This window comes from Schistocerca serialis, chromosome 3, assembly GCF_023864345.2.
Source record: "Schistocerca serialis cubense isolate TAMUIC-IGC-003099 chromosome 3, iqSchSeri2.2, whole genome shotgun sequence".
NCBI lineage: Eukaryota > Metazoa > Arthropoda > Insecta > Orthoptera > Acrididae > Schistocerca > Schistocerca serialis.
In genome coordinates this window covers 222,241,669-222,260,590 of record NC_064640.1, presented here as the reverse complement: position 1 = coordinate 222,260,590, position 18,922 = coordinate 222,241,669, and the positions used below count along the sequence as shown (strand labels likewise).

At 37.4% G+C, this 18,922-nt stretch overlaps 1 protein-coding gene across 2 annotated transcripts in view; it reads right to left on the bottom strand.

Annotated features, from left to right (window-relative positions):
• LOC126469957 (laminin subunit beta-1) overlaps positions 1-18,922 on the bottom strand; it is a 358,919-nt gene that overhangs the window by 52,784 nt on the left and 287,213 nt on the right. For both annotated transcript variants that reach the window (XM_050097369.1, XM_050097370.1), the window contains 2 exons: positions 11,608-11,725; positions 4,605-4,732 (listed from right to left, as the gene is read on the bottom strand). In XM_050097369.1, the coding sequence (XP_049953326.1) occupies positions 4,605-4,732; positions 11,608-11,725 (246 nt within the window). The remainder of the gene's footprint in view (positions 1-4,604; positions 4,733-11,607; positions 11,726-18,922) is intronic.

Sequence of the window (18,922 nt, the reverse complement as noted above, 5' to 3'; positions counted from 1 at the left end):
ATCCTCAGTTAGAAAATACATTATTGTTCCACTTGCTTACAGTTTTGAATATAAATGGGCAAGTACTAGTTAGGTTAAGAGTAAAGAAATGGTAGAAGAAACATACACCAATTCTTCCATTGAAGAACACTTTTGTCATACAAACCCTTTACTGCAACTCTTGCACTGTATGAAGATTATACTCATTGGGTGGAAACAGAATGTGATGAAATAGAGATGCATGAAAACTAGATAGAGCCATGGAAGCAGCCCAAATTTTTAGATTACCAAAAAATTAAATTAATTGGCTATGCATGAGGTATTAGATTCAAGAGATCTAAAACCTACTCTACAAACTGTGCTGTGTGGATCCCATTATGTAAAAAGCATTAAGATTTCTCCTTACCTAACAGTGGGACTGGCAATCTTGCTAAATTGTCCAGTAATCAACATGTCTAAATTTGAAGAATCTGGGGAGTTCCAGGTTTATTAAAGGCACTTGACTGAAACTTCTAGCTCATGTAATTTGCAATAAATGTAACACACACCTGGTTCATGTCCCACAAAAATGAGTAAGTCACAATAAACACACAACACAAATGCTACTCAAAATAGTAGAACAGTGAAAAAAAGCCTCAGCATGTTACTTGGAGACAGTAATTCAGGAACCTGATGCAATGTTTCACAATATCTCAACTTTTATATAGCATTGTTATTACTCTACTTAGCTCCAGACGTTCATCACTTTGAGACACAAAAATCCATAGCATGGTTAGCAGAATCACTAATAAACAGACAGTCTCTAGCAGAGCCATTAGCCTTTGTTTCTGGAACAGAAAATAGAAAGGTTTAATGGAAGTAAATAAGTAGTTATCAAGAAGAATGTGAGGGTGACATAAATTAGTAAAGAGCCATAAGATCCAGGATAGCAAGGCAGAACACTGAAATAAAAAGTTGACAATAAAATAAAGTGATGGGAAGATACATTTATTCTGTATTGGTATTACTGATAGTAAATGACAGTCTGAGCACAATAACTGAACATAGTATAAAAAGACAGTTAAATAAAATAGTAGGGGGATGAGAAGACATGAAAGAAGTAGTAATGGAGAAAAAGCAGGGAAACCAACAAGAGAGAAGAAGGCTAAGAGAGTATAAATGTCCATTAAACAAAGTGACCATGAATTGGACATAATAGTAGATATACAGGATAAAGAGCAGGGAGGAGAAAGGTACATGAAACTGAAAGAAATGTAAAACATACTTGAACTCTGTTGGGTTTTTATGCAAAATGCATTACTGAAAAGGAGATTACAGTTCAACAGTGCTGATGTCACTATAGATCAAGTACTACCTCTACTGGAGACACAAAGGAGAACTGCAACAGTCATAGTCTGCTCATACAAAATTCCCAGAGGTTACCTGTAGTGACTTAGGAAAACCTAAAACAGGATGTTTAGATAAGAATATGAGCACCACTCTGATTGACTGTCTGTTAATGATGTCACTAATTCAGTTGCTACTAGTATATGGCTGGTGGGAAATGATTAACACAGTGCTACAGTGTGCATTATACCACAGGATACATACAACTGCCAACATAGAGAGTACTCCTATGCATATTCACATTTCTGGCAAGTTTTACAGTGATTATGAAAAAAAGGTTATTCTGTCAGCAGAGATCATGACTGACATTATAATTAGTTTCTGTAATTAATACAATCACAACATTGTTTGACAATATATTCAGCTTCAATGACATAGTTGTAATCTTCAGATTTTTGAAGATGACTGCTGGGTGCTTGAAATCAGTTACATTGTGAAATGTTACGGCAGTTATGTCAATAACAGAATAAAATAATTCTCCACTCATTACAGCAATGTTATGTTTGTATTTGGCTTAACGAGTCTTATATGTTTCCATGTCTCACCAGTTGATGGTAAAGATTTTACCAGCACAGTGCTATAAAAGTTATTTGAAAAATGTAATCCAGAAACAGATTTCTCAAACCATATTTGCTCTCCTCCATAAATAAAAATCATCAAAACACATAAAATACATTTCCCTCACCATTTTGTATTCCTTTGGTTGTACTGTCTAAACAATTAGTTTTCTCAAGATCATGACACATTCAAGCTCTACCTAAAAATGAAATCTTCCTTAGTCGCACCATCCTTGCTAACATATTGCCATGGGCAGAGCCTCTAACACTTGTCATCCTATTGGAGATGGGACTTTCACAACTGTGGACAGTGGTTCAATCTCCACAGGCTCACCTCAGAAAATTAAGTTGTGGTGGGTTAGTCCTTCTCTACATATTCATCCTAAAATGTGACATTTTTTCCAGTGAGGGATGTCTTGGCAGAGACCTTGGTTACGGATATCTGCATTATGAATGTTCAGGAAATGTTCTACCATGAAGTGGTTTCTTCATCTGATATGAGAGGAAAAAAAGATAGTGAGTGCCATGTCTGGGGAATACAAGGCTGAGGCAAAATTTGATCACCCAGAGATGCAGCATGTGTGACTGTCCTGTTCAGAATGAGCTGGGCCATATTCATGGAGGAGAAATACCCCCTTAGGCAGCTTCCTGTGATGCTTCATCTTGACAAACTGTTTTTTATTTATTTATAGTAGTCCATTTCCTTGGTAACAATAATGGACCATTACATAGTGAATTATATTTGTGTGAACCTTTATGATAATCTATTTCTACATCTTTTCTTTTTTTCCTATTCTGAATATTGAAGTAAGTTTACAGTGTGTATTTATTATTTTCATTGTCTTAATTTGTTTCTGTTACTCCTGCTCTAACATTTTGATGGCTACCTACATGCTACTCTAGATGAAGTTTTCCTGCGGTATCTTTTTCCACTCTGTCAGGCATTCCATTACTGTGACAGAAAAAGTGCCACACGTTTTTGTTATTTTAATCTGTTGTGACTAATTTTATGGGTATCTTAAACACCTACTGCTACTAGTACTGTTACAACAACACCTACTGTTATTAGTACTGTTACAATACCACCATCACCATCACCATCACCATAATCATCATCATCAACAACAACAACAACAACACCTAATACTACTACTACCACGACTATGACCACGACCACCACCACCACCACCACCACCACCACCACCACCACCACCACTGCTACTGAAACTTATGTTACTAAGACTAACACTTGTACTGAACGGGGTAGTGCAGTGGTTAGCACACTGGACTAACATTCAGGAGGACAATACAATGGTTCAAACCCGTGTCCAGCTCTCCTGATTTAAGTTTTCCGTGGTTTCCCTAAACCGTGTAAAGCAAATGCCAAGATGGTTCCTTCAAAAGGGCACATTCATTTTCTTTCACCATCTTTCCCTAATCTGAGCTTGTGCTCCATCTCTAATGACTTCATTGCCAACAGGACATTGAACACTAATCTCCTCCTCCTCCTTGAACAATTCTAGTACAATTACTTTTGATAATGTTGTTAAGGCCACTGATCCTTAGAGAAAAGTTAAATAAAACACACACACACACACACACACACACACACACACACACAACATTTACAACTGATGTAGTCAGTCTAGTTTTCCTGTATGTTCTGTACCAGATTTGGCATGCTATTGGTTTCAGCAATGTATTTTTGACCTCAGACAGCCTAATGACAAATCAGAGCAAATCATCTTCTTTCAGCAATTCTAATTCTTCTTAGGTACACTTGTGACCACCTTCCTTCACTCTTCCATTACCAGGCAAAGCAATCTTAGAGCTATCACACTTTCTTCTTGTTCTCATGGGTCTTCTACAGGTATTATTCATCCCAGCTGCGGAGTCGGTTGCCTATAGTTATGCCTTGCTTTTTCTTAGACTCATTAGTTAGAAGATTTTGAGTATCAAAGTCATCTTTTAATCTAATTATGTTATAAACAATTTTACCTCTTTAGGCTTTCTCAGCATCCCTTATTATGTATTCAGCTAGGGACGATTCCCATGGGACATGATCTGATGTGCCAATTTCACAAGGTCTTGTATTTTTTCCTGCAGTATCCACAGTGCAATAACAGAATTCCTTGCTGTACTTCCCTCACTGCAGCAAAAGGCCTCACCTGCCATAGTTTGTGCACTTGGACTGGTACCCTAATCCACAATTGCACATAGCCATAACCTCTTCAGGAGATTTCAGCAGTATGCTCCTATGACAGTTTGACCCCCTTTAAACGCATAATCTGATTGTATCACACCTCAGCAGTCCCAGTGGTGAATCAACACATCTCCACTGCTTGCTTCAATCCTTTCTCTCGTGGTTAGGGTGACAGAGGCAGCACATGTCCACAGTGATTAGTACATCACAAATCTGTTCATTAGCTAAAGATGCACAGGAGAAAATGGCTTGCAAGATGCGGAGGAAATGTAGAAAGATTATTCACCTGTAGCCAGAACACAATTGTTTTCAATCTTTTCAGAGTTACTCTTCAACAACCTGTCAAGTCAGTTTATGTAGTATGCTCCTGTTAAACGACTCTTACACAACAAAAATCAGCTAGCACCACCTAAAAAATTCACTTTAGTTAAGTGGAGATTAAAACTGTAGGTGAGAAATCTCCAACTTTGTATACTTACAGAGTCAACAAGTATTGATGCTGATGGCACATCAGTTTCACCATCATATCGTTTGAAAGTCAGGCGTACTTTGTAGTCTTTACCTGGTTCAAGGCAAACAGGAGGAGACACAGGGACACTCCTAGAATCTGTGGGGAAAAAAGCAAATCCATTTTATTTCAAGCTGAGGTTACAAAAATTTATTGATATCTAACAGTATGATGAATATTTTTAATAGTTACTATTGAGCACTGAAAAATATTTTTTTATAACACTGAACACAAGAAGAAATACCATAAAATAGCAATTAAAATACAACTAATAATGAAATATAAGAAATACCTTACACTACTCTCCTCTTCGTGTTCACTATGGAAGTGATACACAGTGGGCTATAGAATATTTCTACACTCATCACATAAAGCTGATTGTTCATATTTTGTAAGTTTCTGAGGACTGTTCATGTTTTTCAACATCTCTGTGACAGTCTGCCATAAGTCAAACAAACCTGTGGTCATTTGTACTGCTCTTCTTAATGTTGCCATGAGCTATGATGCATGCAAAGTGATGTGGTGGTCAGCATCGCTGGCTGACATGCTGCATGTTGTCAGTTCAAACCCAGCCACCAGCAGTTATTTGCTATTTTGTATTTATCATATCCGGAAGGTTCTTGAAATATACTATGTTTGCAATTTTTGTATATTCTGGAATATTCTATGTTTGTATAAATAGCAGCATTATGGAATACTTGATGTTTGTATAAATAGCTGCACTCTCCATCCAGTAGTTCAGTTCTGTTCTGGCTGTACATCAGCATTCGTAATAAAGATCCATTCAGTGCTAAATGTTGCATATTGATGACTACTTCCAGATTAGGACTTGAGTGTGGTTGCAATATGATACTGTGTGATGGAAACACTGGGTACTTTCAAAACATCTACATCACTATGGTTCCAATTACGTAATGTAAAAACAGTCACCAGGAACTGAAATACAGACAGTACATTATTCCCTCAGTCCATATACTCAGGAGACCAATTGATTCCAAGCCAGCAGTAAGTCAGCTGCACACCAGCCATCCAACAGTGTTTTCCAGAGATGGTGGTCACGACCCAATAAACTAGCTGAAAGGATTCAACTGAGTCACCATAGACAACAGGTGGAGTGACATGATGTGGTAAACGAGTACTCTTACTTGGATGGCACAGCCCAGCAATAGTTTGAGAACAATGAAGAGAAGCTCTATAGCTGGAATAAATTCCAGGATGAACTGATGAAAATGTTTTGTAACATTCAGCAGCAAGTCCACTTGGCAGAAAAACAACTGAAGAACAGGGTTCAGTGTCATGGGAAAATGACAGAGTCCTATGTGAAGGAGGTTTTGGCCTTATGCCACATTATAAACCCAAATATGACAGTAGTAGGCAAAATCTCACACTTGACTGTAGGAGTTGCAGAAGATACGTACCAAGCTCTTCTGGTAAAGGATTTCACAGGAGGAACAATCACAGAAATTCTACAGAAAAGAAATGAACAAAAGAAGCATGACAGGCTCCCAAATGTGGTCACTATGGCAGTTGTGGTAGACCACCATGACCTTACCTCTCTCATATATCAGCTACTGAGAGAAGAGATACAGTATTTTATGGCAAACTGAACTGTTGGACGGAGTAAGAAAGAGATAGCAGTGATGAATGTCAACCACGGTTGTTAGGAGGTGATAGAGAATGCTGAAGAAGAGGTGTATCAATCATGAGCACCTATCTCCACTACCAGTTGAATGTGCCAGAAAGAATGGACTTAGCCAACTTGGACTTATGCTGCAGCCATCAAACAATAACCAAACACCTGACCAACACAGGTACAGCCAACTATTGCATAATGTGTAACACCCCACAGAAGAACAAATATTTGGAGGACAGAGGACAACACATGAGTGTGTGTCCAAAGTGGACCCACTGGACACTTCGTATGCTACTGTATAGAATAGAGGTGAGTTTTTGACACTACCACACTGCCAGATGTCAACCATCACAACAGTTCTATTCATGCCAGTCAACCACAGACAATTACAGTCAGTCTGTGAGACAAAACCCATCACTGTAACCTGGACAAGTTACCCCCCTCCCACACACACACATACACTTACCATAGCCATTCCCTATTGCCTTTCAGAAGTACCAGCCACTCGCCTGGTCACCAACTTCAAGGAAACTAAATGAGGTGACCACTTATTGAGGTGAGGCCACCGCAGATGCAAATTCTCAATGGATGACAGTCACCAAGATGTCAGTAAATCTCAATGATGTCACCATCGATGGCAAACCTGTCCAGGCGCAAGTCGGCTTGGTGGCTTCCTTTTCTGTAATGCCATATGCTTATCATTGTCAGCTAAAGAAGACTGTGTTACATGACATGAAAGCGATAGTTCTGAAAGTCACCAACAGGAAATATTTCCAGCCAATAGGAATATGTAGTGTGGGAATAACTATCAATGACAGAACACAGCCCTTCAAATGTTTCATTTTAACACAATGTAGACGTAATATTATTCTCAGATGGAACTTAGGTATCAAAACCAGTCATAGACTGTGAAAGAGCAGATCTCCAAATTGACAAAGCTCTTCCAACTAGTACATATAACAAAGACTGCTGTGGGTATTTCTGTGCCATTGAAGACACTGTTATTGTGCTGTCATCAATGAGATGAGTTCTAGTCATCAATCAAGATGTTCAGTTAAACTGTGAAACTTTTATTTATTGCAAAATGCTACTCAGGCTCACAAAATAAATGTAGATGCCAGCAATGATCATAAACACTGTAGGTGGTCAAGGAGAACTTTGGATCACAAACTGTCATGACCAACCACAACTCATCCCTAAAGGTACACACTGAGGGACTACCAAACCATTCCATGAAGGGCAGCTTACTATCACTGATTAAGAATCATCTCCCATTAGCACTTCAGATAACGTAGGGGCAGAAACTACTATGAAACTGACAATAGGTTCTGGCCTAACCCCTGAACAATGACTGTGAGTGATAGCTGTTCCACAGCAATTTTCAGATGCTTTCAAATCCAAAGTGGAGAGGAGGCAGACTAAGAAGACCATGGTAAAACACCATATCCACAAAGAATCACTCACCATTGTGCCAGCACTTTTACAGACTTTTGCCAGCTGAATGGTGGAAAATTCAGGAAGAAGTGAAGAAGATGCTGCAAGATGACCTCATTAAACCTTCAGAAAATGCTTGGTCCTCTCCTGTGGCCCTTGTGAAGAAGAAGGACAACACATGGATCTCTGCATTGGCTACTGATGACTGAATAAAATCACGAAGAAAGGCGTCTATCTGATGGTGCCCTGGACTGCTTGAAAGGAAAAAAAAAAAAATGTACTTCTGAACCATGGACAAGCAGATAGGCTAATGACAAACTGAGGTTGGTGAGGCTAACTGGAAAAAGAGTGCCTTTGTAACTCCTGATGGCCTCCATGAGTTTAAAGTTATGCCATTTGGTGAGTGTAATGCTCCAGCCACCTTCAAACATATAATGGAGAACCTGCTTTTACTCCTTAAATGGATGATGTGTCTTTGCTATCTGGATGACATTATAATTTTTTGAAGGTGTTTGAAGTACGTGTGAGCTGCCTAACAATTGTGCTGAAATGTGTTCAGACTGCAGGCCTCCAAGTGATTCTGAAAATGTGCCTCTTCATTGTCCAAGAAATAAAACTCTTTAGGCATCTAGTGACGGGCAGATGATTTTGTCCTGATCAAGAGAAAATAAAAGCAGTCACAAATTTTCTGCCTCCTTGGCAATTTAGATGTGAGAAATTTTCTCAGAATGTGCTCATACTACTGGAAATTCATAAAGGTGTCCTGTTCCAAGGCATGTCCCTTGCACGAACTACTGCTGGGAGATGCCAAAATTTCCTGGCATGAGATGCAAGAAAGATCTCTCCTATCCTTAAGGAGACGCTAACATTTTTCCAGTCCTAGCATTGTGCCACAAGAATGCCGAGACAGAACTCCACGCTAAAGCTAGCAGTTATGGGACAGGTGCATTTCTAGTGCAAATTCAGTAAGGTGATAGATTATACTTCCAGAGTACTCCCCAAATCCAAAATGAACTACTCTACAACTGAGAAAGAGTGCCTTGCAGTTGTTTAGCCATCAACAAGTTCTGGCCATATTTATTTGAAAAACCATTCACCGTTGTCATGGACCAGGTGGATGACTAACATGAAGTATCTATCATGTCAGCTGGTGAGATGGACACTAAGGCTTCAGGAGTGTGATTTCACAATAGTATACAAAACCAGACACACTCACAAGGACGCTGACTGCCTTTCAAAGAATTCTTTGGTGGAAGACAGCAGTATGGATGAAACCTCAGTCATTGGTGTATAAAATGACATTGCTGATGAACAGAGGGAAGATCCAGTACTGCTGAAAAGCACAGAAACCTTGAAGGAGGAGGAACCAGTCAAAGGATTATTCTAATTAATAAATGATGCATTGTGTAGAAGGAAGTATGATGCAGCAGAGAGGAAATGGTTGCTCACCATTCCAAGTCCTTTGCAACCAGATATCCTCGAATATTTCCACAATACTCCAACATCTGATCACCTGGGATTCATGAAGACTCTAGAGAAAATCAGGCACATGTCTATACTGATCCATTACATATTATGTGAGTCACAGCAAGGAATACCAATGATGGAAGTGCATGCCACAGTTACCTTTCGGCATCTGGTACCATTCCCATCCGCAACAGTGTCATTCTTCTGAACTGGGACTGCCCTCTTGGTGTAGTTCCCAAAGTCAACAAATGGGAATTGATGGACAACCATCTGTACTGAATACCTCACCCACTACACTGCCACCAAAGCTGTGTCGATTGCAGAAAATTCTGGACACTGAGAAGTTCTGGGTATAAGACATCATTTTGAAGCATAGAGCACCCTTTGTAATGGGCTTTGATCATGGAAAACTTTTCTCATCAAGACTACAATCTGAAGTAATTTCACATTGCAGAATGACCATCCACAGACGAAAGGCCTCATGGAATGCTTTAATAAGATGTCGGCAGATATGCTCTCAATGTACATTGATAAACAGAGAGACTGGGATATAATACTGCCTGTCACGACATTTGCATACAACACAGTATAATAAGTCACTACTACAGGCTTCATGCCATTATTTCTGCTCCAAGGTCATGAGGTCAAAACACTACTGAATACACCATCCCCATTTCAACTCAATGATACTCGGGATGACACCACATCACCAGAACTGAAGAAGCAAAGCAGCGCCTCACTTATGGACCCTGAACGCCCACGAGACAGGCCAAGAGTGCTATAATACCAAGAGATACAGACTGGGAGACTTGGTACAGATTTTTACATCTGTGCAAAAGTGCAACTATCAAAAACACTACTAAAGCACTACTTTTGGCTATATCGTATCCTTCACCACTTGCTGGATGTTCATATGCAACATAGGAAGTCAAAGATTATGACCCTTCATGAAAAAGACAAAAGCACAGAAACATCATCCACGTTCTTCTGATACCCTATTACAGCCCTGAGGCACAGATCCATGACAGGAGGTTCAAGAAAACTCAAGACCCACTTGATAATCATGAAACTTTGAAGACTGGGGCTATCTTTGATGCTCATCACAGTGAAGAGAGGGGATATGAAAAAATAACCAGTACAACAGGATCCACGAGTTCCCCCATACAGGGGACCATTGACAAAAGCTATTCCAGAGTGCTGTTGTCAGTGCCAATGAGAAAATCTGAAACAGCAGCTCTTTCTCCAGGAGAGGGAGCAATGCCATGAGCTGTGGTGTGTGCAGCGTGGCACAGTGGTTGGCATTGCTGGCTGTCACGCTGCAGGTCACCAGTTCAAACCTGACCACCAGCACTTATTTGTTACTTTGTATTTATCATTTCTAGAAAGTTCTTGAAATGTCTTATTTTTGTATATTCTAGAACATTTGATGTTTATATAGGCAGCTGCACACTCTGTCCAGGAGTTTAGTTTTCTTCTGGCTGTATGTTGGTGTTCATAATAAATGAACTCTCAGTGTTCAGTGTTGTATTTCATTGCAAACCCTGCTATCAGAATTGGACTCAAGTATGGTTACGATGGGACAGTATACATACAATATCCTCTGATAGTCCTACATGGTATGGACCTCACACATTAAGCAATATTCTGGTAGGGGTTGCACGAGTGTTTTGTAAGAAGTCTCCTTTGTGAACTGACTTATTTTCCCAGTATCCTTCCACTGAAGTGAAGTCTGCCACTTGCTGTACCTCTGACTTGAGTCTCTGTGACCATTTCATGTCCTCATAGTCTGTTAGCAACAGGTGTTTGTACAAGTTAACTGATTCCAGCAGAGAATCATTCATATTGTAGTCATAGCATACTACATGTGCGTATTTTGTAAAATGCAAAATTTAACATTTCGAAACATTTAAAGCAAGTTGCCAATCTTTGCACCACTTTGAAAGCTTATCAACCTTTTACTGAATATTTGTGCAGCTTTATCCAGATAGTAATTCATTATAGATATTTATATCATCTGAAAAAAGTCTGATGTACTATTAATGTTGTCTGCCAGGTCATTAATATACAGAATGAATAACAAGGGTATGAACACACATCCTGGAAGAAACCTGAAGTTTAACAATAGCAATAACAATAATAATAATAATAATAATAATAATATCAATAAATAAAATGTCATGTGACTAGGGTCTCCTGTCGGGTAGACCGCCCGCTGGGTGCAAGTCTCTTGATTTGACGCCACTTCAGCGACCTGTGCGTCGATGGGATGAGATGATGATTAGGACAACACAACACCCATTCCCTGAGTGGAGAAAATCTCCGACCCAACCGGGAATCGAACCTGGGCCCTCAGGATTGACATTCTGTCTTGCTGACCACTCAGCTACTGGGCGCAGACATAATATCAATATGAACTGTACAATGTGCAGCGTGCACTTACCTGGTGATAGAAAAACGACCTTTGTGTCATCATCAGGAATAGCATTTGCACAAGGGCCACTACGATCCACTGGACCAGGTCTGATAACATCTACTTGCACTTCCCATGTACCAGGAACCTATGAAACAAATGTGAAATATGATTTATTCATCTCATTACAGACAATTTTAAAATCATTTGATTTGATGTATAGGAGACATTTCAAGTTTAAACTAAGAACATTTTTGGAGAAATACAAAAGTTTACATTATTTTATACGCATTTTTGAGATGTAGCTATACAAATACTTACTATAATTTTCAGTGCACAAAAAGAAGAAAAAAAATGCAGTTCCCTTGGTCAAAGAGTGAAACTGTCCTCAATGAATTCCTCAGTATCAGAATAGCAGAAGAGAAATGCTCAGTATTAAAAGCAAACTTAGCTCCACATTAAATATATTACTGCTTTTTATTTTATTGTAAAGTTTTAATCCTATACTCTGGTGTTTTGGCATAGAGTTTTAAAGTGTGCATTGGAAGTTGAAAATTACCTCTGTGGTGAATGTTGTAGTTGTGGTGGAAATGGAAAGTTTCAAGTTTCCTTTGGTTTTTTGTATAAGAAGTCAACACGTCTTATATACAAGAGGAAGGAATGGACAGTATTTTTATATTTTTTTAACAGTGGTCAGTATGTTTCTTTTGTTTCGCAACAGAAACATTCCTATTTATTTTCTTCTATAATACTAGGAGCATTGAGACATTTGCTGAATTTCCCCCAGAAGATTATAACATATAGAATAACAGACTCAAAGTAGCAGTGTATCTTTCTGGTGTCTATATTTTTGGAACCTGACAAAATATGCATTGCAAATGCTAAGCTATTCAGTTTGTTTGCTTAGTAGTCAATGTGTACCTTCCAGTTTAAATTTTTATTACAATTTAGGACTAAGAACTTAACATGATTTGTGTCTGTGATAGACTGATCATTGCAAATTACTTATATTTAATTCTGTTCTAATTATTTAGTTTCAAAGTGCATCATTTTGGTTTTAGTTACATTTAGTTTTAGTCCACTTTGATGGAACCAAGATTTAAGTTGCTCTAAAGTATCACTGACACTTCCGAGAATACTTTCAATCACCTCATTTTCTATTAGAACTGCTGTATCATCACAAATAAAACTGAATTAACATCAATAGCAAGTGGTAGGTCAATTATGTAGAAAAGCAACTGATAGGAACCCAATATCAAATTTTGTGAGACTCCATGTAAAATTGTTTCCCAGTTTGAGGAGTAATTGCTTCAATCAGAAGTTACAATTACCCTTTGTTTTCTATCTTTTAAGTAAGAGTTGAACCATTCCAAAGCATGTCTCTGATTCAATACAGCTGTAATTTGTGTACAAGTAAGGAGTGTTTCATTGAATCAAAGGTTTTTGTCAGATCACAGAATATTTCTGTGACCTTTCTACATATATTTTGAGTGAACTCATTGATGGCATTACAGTGATTTTTCATTGTTGGAATCCAACTGGTTTTTAAAATTGTCATTTATAGTACAAAATTTTTGAATTTGTTTTGTTGCAATCTTTTCAAATACTTTATAGAAGACCAGCAGAAGAGAGATAGGTTGGTAATTCCCCATATCCACTTTCAATTCCTTTTTGAGTAATGGTTTTATCGTGGCATATTTCAATTTGTTTGGAAGACATCCTTGCACAAAAGACTGATTTATAATAATCAACAGTGGTTAGTGAAATGACATCATACACACACTTTATTACAGATGTGGGTGTTTCATCCCACCTAGATGAAGTTTTCTTTTTTAAAGTCAATATCTCATTTTCCACATCTCTGTGTGATTTTTTCAAATTATTTAAAATATGTATTCCCATTGTTTACCAACCTTATCGAATTTACCTTGTCTTGATAAGCTTCCATATCTACATCTGATCTTGCCACATTTAAGAATAGTTCATTAAAACTATTTGCCATCTGAATGGGGTTAACTATAATATTTTAAAATGTGATTTTCAGAATTCCTTGTCTCTCTCACTCCTATTTCAAGCGACTGACCATACTGCTTTTACTTTACAATGAAATGAATACCCTTAGCTCCATACAGGTATTGATATAAGTCAACGGGGACAGTTGAAAATGTGTACCCCGACCTTGACTCGAACCCGTTATCTCCTGCTTAGATGGCAGACGCTCTATCCATCTGAGCCACCGAGAACACAGAGGATAGTGTGACTGCAGGGACTTATCTCTGGCACATCTCCCATGAGACCCACATTTGCAACTGATTGTCCCGCAATATATTCATAGTGCCCCTGCCCATCATACTCATTACTTGCGGCTTTACCGCCGATTCCCGTAAGAGTTCAGAAAGAACAGATACCACATTCATATAAACGTATTACTTTTGTCTTGTTTCTATGTTTGAGGACAGATCTGTTATTAGCCAGTACAACTTTTCTGAATACAGCTTTATAGCATTTAACATACTTAACAAAACCAGGATTTCTGTTTCATTTTTAGCTTATTGCGGAGCTGCCTACTTCCGACACTAGAAATTTTGATTCCTTGTGTAAGCCACTTATGTTTATGGTTTTCTTTCTTTTGACAATTTCTGGGAGGAAATAGCTCATTGAATAGAGCTAGGAAACAATTTATGAACTTTCTACAGTTTTTGGTGCTTGAAATACAATGATCTATAGGCCACCTTACAACACTCAGTTTACTGTGGGAAAAAAATCTGTATTATTTTCATTTTAATTCCTTTTTATATAAATTTCTGGAGGCTTTTGTTTATCTGCTTTTGGGAGTTCTATAAAGAGAGTTGAATGATCTGAATTACCTAGGCTTCAGTACAGCAGTCAATAGTCAAATTTCTATCTAGCAGAGACATAAAATACATGTACTGCAGAAAATATTTATTTATTCATTCATCTTTATCCATTAACCAGTGATCATGTACATGATAAGGGTTTGCATTAAAAATTACACATTACATTTAGATTTTGCACTAAAAACTAATATTAAATAAAGGAAAAATACAGATTGCTATTCACTGTAAGGATGACACACTGTGTTGCAAACAGGCACAATGAAAAGCTTGTTACACATTTAGCTTTCAGCTAAAGCCTTCTTCTGAAATGTAAACTCACACAAATCCATTCACACAAGCAAGCACACCTCACACACACATGACCACCACCTCTGGCAGCTTGGACTACATTCCACAGCAGGCTGTATTGTGTTAAGCAATTCAATAAGTATGGAGTACAGAATCTGATGGCAAGCTCCTCTGTTTTCAAGTTCTGGAAGAAATACAGCCACTAGAAGATGATTACCAGTCATTCCACAGCATAACCCATTTGTTGGTGAGGTCTAACAATAATTATGGTTGTGCTCTCATAGTGAAAGTTATGACCAATTAATATTATGACTGATTAATATCTAAGTGTCCATGTAAGATTCTGGTACACAGGTCATAATCACCACTGTTTACTATCACTTCTCCTAAGTCTTTTGCAGGGTGAAGGAATATGGCATATTCATGAGTGTTGAATGGTTGATAGGCACATAAGGAAGTTTATAATATTATTTGAAAATACAGCTCTTTGGTTGCACAGGTAAAAAATTTTCAACTTTACCTAGGTTTCAACTGCTCTAAGGCAACCTTCATCAGAAGTAAAAAATTTTTACATTACCTATAACAGAGTTTTGGAATAATATAAAAATTATTAAATTAAACATATGTAATAAAATTACATCATAGCTAACTGCTACGGTACAGTAGACAAAGAAAGCTTACTTACATAGAGTAAATAGTTATGAAATGGTTTAGAGCAACAGTGCTCACGTTAAAGATAAAAATATATTTGTACATTATAAAATTTTCCTAGGAATGCTTAACTTGATTAAGACGTGCCACTAAGGTCGCGTGTGCGGCCGGCACTGTAAGCAGCATCAGACTGACAGGCACACGCACCGTCGATGTTAGCAAGTCGGCACCTTGTATCGCGCCATCTAGTATTGAATGCTTGTAATTTACAGTGACAACAGCTGTCAGAAGCATTGGAACAGGAGTGCATGTAATGTGCTGATTACATTATGTCAGATAGTATGTAACAGAGGCTGAGCAGGCAGAAATCTTACAATTTTGAACTTACCAAAATGTTCCGCAACCATTATAACTTTCAAATTGATGACTTTTGGTGTAATATTAATGGGAGCATAGAAGTGCATAGGCAAGTCATTTATAACAGATATAAGAAAAAATTGGATAAACTTCTTCACCTTTTACTTGTAAACAAGGCACAGTGCACTGATAATTTTGAAAAAAGTGATCATAAGTTTTTTAATAGGATTTTAAATAAAACTGACATAATTTATACTAAAGATAAAATCTCTTTGTTAAGAAAAGGTTTAAAATACAATGTCAAACCAAACTTATCTGATCAGCATGTAATAGAAAATATCATTGTTGAACTGAAAACTGGTCTAGATAGTGTAAAAATCGAAAGATCGCAACAGACCAGAATTGCTCATGATGTATGTAATTTGCTTAGTAGAAATGTAGTTTGCCCTGAAAATGTCAACTATGACAAAAAATTAATCAACTCTATTACTGTTAAACTTAGAGATAATGATGCTCTCATAACCAAATCAGATAAAGGGAATTCTCTTATTATTGCTACAAAAGATGAATATGTAGCAAAAACTTTAGAATTTTCGGAGGAAAACAATATTTCTGAGCTACAGGTAGATCCTATCGCAATTTTACAAAAAGAAATTAGATCCGCGGTCAATCATGCAAATTCCTTACTTAAGCCATTCCAGAAAAAACAGCTGATTAACATGAACCCCCAGCCACCTAAGCTTTGGTCCCAGTTTAAGGTCAACAAAATAAATCACCCTATACGGCCTATTTCTAATAGTATGAACAGCGCTTACTATGATCTAGCAAAATTCCTTCATGATAAATTAAAAAGGTCTTATGTTTTTCGAAATAATTACTCTATAGCTAACAGTCAGAGCCTTATCAACAAAATAAAAGACACAAAGATGTTCTCATTTGATATTAAAAACCTTCATACCAATGTGCCTGTACTAACAACTTTAGATATCATAGAGAATAACTTACGTTTGTTCAAAAAAGAACTCTCTGATGAACAGATCACTGATTTCATTAAGCTAATGCAAATCGTAACAAAGTACAATTATTTCGAATTCAATGGTCAGCTGTACCAACAACCTGATGGTCTCGCTATGGGCAATCCCTTAGCTGCCATCCTAGCAGACATTTTTATCAACTCTCTAGAAGAGACATTTTTCAAAAATTTTTCCACTACCACCTTAGGAATTGTTTCATATTCTAGGTACGTCGATGACATTTTAATCATCTATAATGGAACGAATGATGGCATGAACCACCTGTTCGAGATCTTTAACAAACTACATGAAAAAATCACCTTCACATGTGAACTTGAAAACAACTCCCGTCGGTTAAATTATTTAGACTTAACTTTGACAATAGTGAATGACAAAATCTCTTTCAATATTTTTCGTAAGGATTCTTTTTCTGATCAAATTGTGCCATCCTGTTCCACACACCCACGATCTCACAAAAAAGCATTTTTTGACTCTGCTGTTCATAGAGCAATCTCTACCCCTTTGTCCTCTCAAAATTTAAAAACCGAATTGAATCTAATTAAAACCATTGCAGTTAATAATGGTTACAAATCAAATATAGTAGATGACGTCTTCAGACAGAAAACCAATAACAGAATTACTACGCTTGGGACCACTATTGACGAGCCTAGCGATTTGAAGAAATACTTCTCTTTACCGTATGTAGGGCCAATAACCTACAGATTGCAACGTCTCCTTAAAAATAAATATGACTGCAACATAGTTTTCTCTACCAACAACTCTCTCAAAAATAATCTTATCGATAATTTAAAACCAAGACGGTCACCTCTGAAAAACTCAGGCGTTTATAAAATCACCTGTGACACTTGCTCAGCTTATTATATAGGACAGACTGGATGAGCTTTTTCGATTAGATATAAAGAGCATCTATTAGGGAAAAAAGGTACAAACGTACATAATTCGTCATTCGCTGACCACCTTCTTATCACAGGAGACAAACCTAAAGATGTTCATGATATTAGTATTTTACATACAGAAAATAAAGGCTTCAGATTTGATATTCTTGAACAGTTGGAAATTTTCAAACATCTTTCCCGTAACGACCATTTAATCCTCAATGAGCAATTACAATTACATGATAAAAATTTCTTTGATGGTGTAAAGCCCTTGCTTAAAATCACTTAACGTGGAATATTGCTATTATGCTTCCTGTACTGTAGCCTTAAATATTGTTCTCTCTCTCACTGTTTTACAGTATAATATTTTGTTCACCTTTCGATCTGTTACATACTATCTGACATAATGTAATCAGCACATTACGTGCACTCCCGTTCCAATGCTTCTGACAGCTGTTGTCACTGTAAATTACAAGCATTCAATACTAGATGGCGCGATACAAGGTGCTGACTTGCTAACATCGACGGCACGCGCGCCTGTCAGTCTGATGCTATTTACAGTGCCGGCCGCACACGCGACCCTTAGTGGCGCATCTTAATCAAGTTAAGCATTCCTAGGAAAATTTTATAATGTACAAACATATTTTTATCTTTAACGTGAGCACTGTTGCTCTAAACCGTTTCATAACTATTTACTCTATGTAAGTATGCTTTCTTTGTCTACTGTACCGTAGCAGTTAGCTATGATGTAATTTTATTACATATGTTTAATTTAATAATTTTTATATTATTCCAAAACTCTGTTATCGGAAATGTAAAAATTTTTTACTTTTGATGAAGGTTGCCTTAGAGCAGTTGAAACCTAGGTAAAGTTGAAAATTTTTTACCTGTGCAACCAAAGAGCTGTATTTTCAAATAATATTATAAATTTCATCTACGGTTGTTGCATTATCAGCCATGTTCAAAATTGAACATAAGGAAGATTAAAACTGGAGTTAAGGGACCTGTGGTATATGGTTCATTACACAGTAATAGTGTAATTGTGATTTATTTAGTTTGTTACTGCAATTACCTATGTTTATGCAGAAATACCTTGACAACAGTGAAAAAGCTTATAATATGCAACCACCAAAAGGTACAACACAAAACTCAGAGTAATACAACAGTCCTCAAGCTGGTTTTTAAAATTGTCATGTAGTTGCTGCCTATGTGGGAACAGGTCAACTTAGTGTCATTGTGCTGCTCTTCCATTACATTCAATTAACCCATACACAAAGTGTGT